This window comes from Oryzias melastigma, unplaced genomic scaffold (genome assembly GCF_002922805.2).
Source record: "Oryzias melastigma strain HK-1 unplaced genomic scaffold, ASM292280v2 sc00982, whole genome shotgun sequence".
Lineage (NCBI taxonomy): Eukaryota > Metazoa > Chordata > Actinopteri > Beloniformes > Adrianichthyidae > Oryzias > Oryzias melastigma.
The window spans coordinates 4,565-11,960 of record NW_023417567.1 but is presented as its reverse complement, the minus strand read 5'-3'; the positions used below and the strand labels follow the sequence as shown (position 1 = coordinate 11,960).

The window sequence follows — 7,396 nt, the reverse complement described above, 5'->3', positions numbered from 1 at the left end:
GGGACATGCAAATTACCTCCAATCGTAAAACGCCTCAAATCCCCACGGATTGGGCGATTCTGGCCCTGCCTCTCAAATTCAAAACCCTGGCGCTCACGCCAGAGGGGCCTAACAAGCCTAACAAGCCTAACAAGCCAGAACAGGAACAGAACACAAACATCATCAGAGGACGAGGGATTAAAGAGGATTCCCAAGATTTCCATTTTTGATAGTTTTCTAGAAGAATCCAGGCCCTCTTTACCTCTAAGGTCTTCCAGTCTTAAGATCACGTCGTTCTTCCTTTTCAACATGTTTGTCTCCAGTTGTCTCTATCTTTGCCCGTTTGAATTCCTCCTTTTAAGAATAGCTTATTCTCAGATCAGTAACATCACCCTTTTTATGTACAACACACACTTAATGCATCCACACATTTAGCATTTTTCACCTCAATATTTTATGTCTTTTCTTCTCATTTACCTATTCTAGTTATTAGTTAAAATTATATTCTATGTTCCACACATGTTGATTGCTTTCCATGCTTTTACGTCCATTATTTCTGCTTGTTTAACCTCATGTTATTCAATAAATATTCAAAAGGACGTCGTTGTTTAGATATCATTATTTTCTTCTTTGTGGTAAAGTCAATTCAAAGGGTATAAACGAGTTGAGAGACTGATTAATTGATTACTTTATTGATTAGAAGTAGCGGCTGATCATTAATGAGTAATATTTTCCTTCATTACGAAGGTGGTACCCCGAGGATAATTTTATTAAATCTCAGTTTAATAAAATTTATATTGTTCAACCAACTTTGGGATTGAATACTTCATATTCACCCCTAACACGCTACACAGATCATGTCTATGGAGTCAGTGAGGTCAAAAAGTATTCAGTCAGCCTCCAATAGTGCAGGTTCTCCCACTTAAAAAGATGACAGGTCTGTATTTACCTCAACTATGAGAGACAACATGAGGAAAATATAATCTGGATAAACACTTTGTCTGATTTTAAAGAACCTCTCATGGTCGGTCCTGCTCGTCCCGCCTACCTGGACCCGTCCAATCATTGTGGCTTTACTGCTCCGTCCCCCAAAGACCAACACTGACCTTCAAATGACCTTGGAGATCCACTCTTTACTCTCACTGTCATCCATCACTGAGCTGCTCTGTGGAGACTTTAACGTGAACGTGGATGTTAAACTCACCGCCGTGAAAACGGGGATTTAGACAGAAAAAGTTACTCCATCACTTATGATGGGTCATTTGTACTGGATATAATAATTACTGGATATAATAATTACTGGATATAATAATTACTGGATATAATGTACCCAATGAAGCTCATACAAAGAACGTTTTCAGCTCTGATGTCATCTGGTTTTAATCCAGTCTTCTCATTTCTCTTCAGGTCTGATGTTCCTGTTTTGCAGCAAATCAAACCAAAGTGAGTCAAAGTTTATCATCAATCATTAGAAATCTGAGGATTAAATAAAACTGACAGATCAACTTTATTATTGATGATAAACACTTTCAGGAAACAATATAAGTTTTTGACAAGTTATAACTTCATTTGTTAACACAATAAAAAAGAAGTGTTGTTAAATTAAATTATAATATATGTTTTTTTTTCTAATAAAGTTATTTTGTGTGAAACTCTTCCAGTTGGTGTGACTGTGAGTCCCAGCAGATCTCAGTTCTTTGAAGGAGAATCAGTGATTCTGAACTGTGAGGACGACAGCTCTGCAGGATGGACTCTGAGGAGGAACATCTCAGGTGAATGGATGTCTAACTATTCTGAATGGGGAATTTCAGAGAATTCCTCCTGTGAAATTCCCTACCTCTTTAGTGGGGTGGACAGTGGAGTGTACTGGTGTGAGTCCAGAGGGGGAGGAGCCAGCAGCATGGTGGTTAACATCAGTGTCTCTGGTAAGATCAGACTGTGGAGTTAGTGTTGCTGCAGCTGTGTGCAGATGGATGAAATGCTTTGTCTCTGTGTTGAGGTGGATCAGTGATCCTGCAGAGTCCTGTCCTCCCTGTGATGGAGGGTCATGACCTCACTCTGAGCTGTCAATCAAAGACCCCTCCCTCCAACCCCTCAGCTGCTTTCTATAAAGATGGCTCCCTCATCAGGACTGAGCCTACAGGTCACATGACCCTCCAGCATGTTTCCAGGTCTGATGAAGGTCTCTACAAGTGTCACATCAGGGATCATGGAGAGTCTCCATCCAGCTGGATCTCTGTCTCAGGTGAGGAGCTCCTTCAGGGTCAGAGGTCATGATCTTCATCATCATCATCTTCATCATCTTTGGTCTGTTTCAGAGACACAATCAACCACCTCTGCTCCTGGTTCTCCTGGTTCTCCTTGTCCTCCTTGCCCTCCTCTCCTCCATATCTGGTTACCTGTTCTTGGTTCTGTGGTTCTCCTGGCTTCTCTGGTTCTAATATTGTGGAGATGTCTTCAGTTGAACTCTAAAGGTAAATAAATCTCCATGAATGTTCTCCTCAGCACGTCCTGACTCCTCCCTCCATCTCAGCGGCTTCTTTCCCTCTGATGATGTCATAGCGTGGACTGGTCCAGGTCTGACGTTGATCCTGATGTTCAGGTGGTTTCCTCAGAAGAACACACCTGCAGAAATGTCTTGCAGTCTGTCAGCAGTGTTTCTGCTGCTGGACTCTTGGTTTGCAGATTGTGTTTATTCTGAGAGCAGACGGCGAGCTGCCGTTCGTCCTGTTCCTCGCCATCCGTCCTGCTTCCTGACCGTCTCAAACTCTGGTCTTCATGTCTGACAGATCCAGACTCAGTCTACTCTGTGGTGAAGTACAGCCGAACTCCAAACGGCTGCTGGACTGCAGATGATCCTCCAGATTCCTGATGATCCTCCAGATTCCAGAGGATCCTCCAGATTCCTGATGATCCTCCAGATTCCTGATGATCCTCCAGATTCCAGATGATCCTCCAGATCTTCAATAACCTCTCTGTGTTCCTGTCACGTCTTTGTTCAATAAAGTTGTGTCGTTGTGTTTGTGGTTTTGCGTTTCTTCTTGTGGATCAAATGTGGTTTCACTGGATCAAACATCGTTCTGCAGTCGTGTGACGGTCTGTCAGGTTAGAGTCCTGGAGGCTCCGCCCACTCTCTTGTGGTTCTTGGTGATGCTCAGCGGTCTGTACTAGTGACAGGATTGACACATTACACAAACTGTGTTGACACTGTGTTGGTTACTCAACAGTGACCTCTGCTGTAGATTAAACATCATTGCAGGTAAACAAAAGATGGAAAGATGGAAAGAATGAAAGAATGAATGAATGAATGAATGAATTAAATGGTTTATTTCAAGCAATCAGGTCATAATACATACATAACATATCATTTAATGAATCACAAGTAGATCACTTGAAAGGGAGTGGAAGGAAGTGAACTTATATAATCCCACCCCGACTCGACCATTTTCTCTACATGAATTATCAATATCCTGTTCAGGACTTAATATCAAATATTAATAAAATCAGGTTATAAAGTATCATTAATGTAATCAAGTTTCAAAGTATCCACAACAAATCATCTAATATTCTCATTGAAAAAAATCTCTGAAGATTGTATTCAAGGAATTATAATAATACAAAATGTAATAAGTAAATCATTTTAATTATGTTAATAAGGCAGTTAACACAGTTTGTATTTATCAAAGAGTTATTATAAAAATAGAAAATCATCTTCATTAGTTAATGGAGAAAAAAAAATCACAATATTCTAATTTAAAAGAAGAAAAAAATACATATATATATATATATATATATATTAGGGGTGTGCCAAAATATCAATATTGCGATATATCGCGATNCAATGCTACATCATAGCTTAGGAACAAGTTTAGGGCCACGTAATCATTCTTTGTTGTTATGACTGAGAGACTGTGAAGGTCTCATCTCAATGGAAATGTGCTCGAGTTCTGCAGTTCAGAATTGGGTCAGAGTTCACATTCAGTGGTTTTTTTATTTAGAGTTCACATTTCACATTTTGCTTGAATTAAAGGGTCAAACATGTGTAATCCCACAGTTCTCAAAGTCTTTCATGGATTTTATTTCCAGAGGCTTCGTCTGGTCCGGTGGTCCGAGTGGTTTGACAAAGATTCTGGAGTTCAGAATCCACGTACTGTGGATCTGTTTCTTCGATCGTAGGAACTTCGCGTGCTTCTCCAGATCAACGTAATATTTACAAAGATGATCGTTAAGATAAACAGCAGAACCCTTCAGATGTTTTCTTTGTTTCATCAGAGCTATCTTGTGCTTTTGATTCACAAACCTGATCAGGATCGCTGGTTGATCCGTATTCTTTCTCAGAGGAAGCGGATGACAGATCTCAACAGTGTTTAGGTCCAAGGAAATCCCTTTAGACGCAAGAAATTCTCCAACTTGATTCTCTACGGTCAGGATAGCTTTCATCGCAGCTCCGTTAGCATCCATGCTAGCGCTGGTAGCACCAGGACGCACCCGGGGTTGTAGTTGAAGTCCTGTGAGAATCATATTGTTCATCTGTGCCTGTTGATCCATGTCATGCATCCTTCTCTCCAGGAGATCTTGGTGATTATCTTGTTGTTCGTTACGTGCCTTTTCTTGATGGAAATGTCCATGAGTTGTAGCAATGGTGTTAGCTTAGCTTCCAGCAGCGCTGCTAGCTTAGATTCAGAGAGAACTGCTGGAGTTAGCTTAGCCTGTATGTCGGCTAACGCGGTTTTGAGCTCTGCCAGATCTTCAAGATTTTTCTTCGGCCCCATGTTCAACTCTCCTCGTTGCGGTAGTAGTTGCTGCAGCGCGATGATTAAAGTCGCTTGTGGACAACTTTAAAAAACTTTAAAAGCTGAAGAGTTGAGGAGAGCTGGAGACACGCGTCTGCTCGTGATCTGGAACCGGAAGTTTTTTCAGTAGCTTGGCCTCTCTAGTAATTGTTTTGTGCTAAGCTGCAAGTCTTCCCCATTGCTCACCTGAGACATCTCAGCCCCCCAGATCCATCGTTCACGTACCAACCTGGGTCCGTCACCTCCCATCGTCTCTGCCACGCCACACTCCATCAGCCTGCCTCACTGCCTGGATCATCGACCCGCCGCTCCGGATCTACTCCTCGTCTGCTACTCCATTCCCGTCCCGGCATCAGCTCCACAATAACCACAGACGATAAACTAACAGTCTAACTTCATCTGCCTCCCGTAATCCTTACGAGTTCCAGCATCTGGGTCTGCTTCGTTCTATGATCATGACAAGATGACTGCTGATTAATGGTTTATCTATGAAATCTGATTCATTTAAAGACATTTTTAGGTTGATAATCACTATAATTATTAAGTTACTTGTTTCGCATACGGTGTAGTGTATCAGTATTATGTTTAAGGCATGAGTGGTGGAGTCAGTGACAAACATTTACCTGAAAATTGTGGGTTCCTGGATAATATTCCACCTGCTAGTCCTTTTCTCAAAGACGGAGGTTTTGACTAGTGCTTTCATGAGATTAATTTTTTTGTGCAATTACTTGTAATAAATTAATGGATTTTTTTAATTGCAATTTTTTATTATTATAGTAATTTCCGTCCTTTTAACTAAATCAATCTCCATCTGTCTTTCTATGTTTGTGTGAGCCAAACTTTCCCATGACCTCCTCATCACCTCTGTTTCCTGCACCGTGTCTCTTGAAATCTACGCCAGTGACTACTCTCTCACTTCTAGGCATGCTCATGATAATAAAGAGGGTTAGCATCAGTTCAAAATGTCTTTTGCATCAGAAAACAGAGGACTTAAAATAAGCACTGATGTAAAGATTACCAGGTAAAGAGGAAACTGTTCATCTGAGCAGAAGAACCGCACTCTTTCTTTGAAACCAACATTATTTTAATCATTAGTGGTTATTATGAGACCTCCTAACATTAATAGGTTAGTGATAATCTCAAGTAAAGTTTTACAGGAATAAAAAAGGGTGGGGACTGACGTTTTTTTCTTGGTTGAAAGGTTGTGAATCAAAACACATATTTGTACTTTGATCACCTGATGTTTTACTGGTGATTTTTGTTTTAGTTTGTTTTGTATTTTAGATTAATGTAGAACAAACAAAAACCACAGACTAGAGGCAAGAACATAATCTGTACATCTGAATGCGCATTAGGAAATGAAAACACAGCCATCAGCAAAACTTTGTTCAGACAAACAGTTACAGTGAAATGATAACTAGAAGAGCAACGCTCATGAATTAGTATCTTTAATGGAAATGATTGGACTCTTGGGCATTATTAGTGTCATATGTTGTTGATTTTTAAACTTTGTGTTACAAACATATTTTATGTCTTACTATCAGATCATAGTTCTGATTAGCTCTGGCTGTAAATGTTTCGTTTCCCTTTGAATCATCATTACTCTGCGTATCAAAAATCATTTTCATGCGTACCTTTGTGCTTTTTCTCAATAATCCATGTTCAAACCAGTTCTTCTAATGCATCGCTCGCTTTTTCCTCCAGGAAATAGTCTGCCCCCATTCTCCAAAACACCTACTTTTTATGGTATTTAATAAGAGGGAGAAACTGTTTTGATTTAATATTGAGTTGTTGAATATTTGAAATAAATAAAAACAGACATGCAAAGCTCATAAGCTATTTTTAAATTTCGCTTCAAAGATAAAATATCAGTGACTTTATTATTTTTGGTTATTCACCCCAGCAGCAGTGAGAAGCAGCACTCCTGGAAATGAAATGCAAATTAAAAATGTGGATCCAGGTGAATACAGTAGTGATGCTTTAATTCAATAAAAGTGTTTTAGTTAATAGGAACCTTTATATTCCTGTCACACCTGCTTTCCCTGTTTATTTATTAAAATAAAAAGGTTGTTCTGCTTCTACTGTAAGATCTTCTCCAAAATATGATTTAAGTTTAGAACCAGTGAAGGTGATAATGACTGGAAAAAGTGCACTGATGTACTCAAGATGCATCAGAACAGTCCTGAACATACAGGACAGAATATGGGGTCATGGGGTCCTTTACCACTATTTTACTTAAAAATGGCAGGTTTGATGTTGGTGTGTAGTTGCTCATTTGTGTTTTGTCTAGACGTGGGGTAATTGTCATGGGTCCCTACTCACGGCTGATTACCTGGTTCAGGTGTGTCCAGCCAATAAGAACATGCCAGAGCAGGGTATGTTGGAGAACATGCAGGAGGGTGGCACTCGAGGACCAGGGTTGCCTACCCCTGGTCTAGACTGTCCTTTTTTAGGAGAGGTTTGATTAAAGCTTTTTTCAATGGTTCTGGAAAACACCAAATGTTAAAGACAAGTTTATAATCTGGAGCAGGAACAGGTTGAAACTTCTTAGAAAAAGCTTGTAGGTAGAATGTCCAGACAGCAGGAGGAGGAGTTCAGTTGACATAGGATGACCTGCAGATCGT

The 7,396-nt window shown here is 40.1% G+C and overlaps 1 protein-coding gene across 1 annotated transcript; it reads left to right on the top strand.

Annotated features, from left to right (window-relative positions):
* Positions 1-1,403: 1,403 nt before the first annotated feature.
* LOC112138887 (protein turtle-like) lies at positions 1,404-2,216 on the top strand (the record flags this gene model as incomplete). The annotated part of the gene is given in 4 exon segments (XM_024261555.2): positions 1,404-1,422; positions 1,641-1,751; positions 1,825-1,904; positions 1,979-2,216. Coding segments are annotated over 3 exon segments (344 nt in total), but the record flags the coding sequence as incomplete, so codon positions are not given.
* Positions 2,217-7,396: the final 5,180 nt, after the last annotated feature.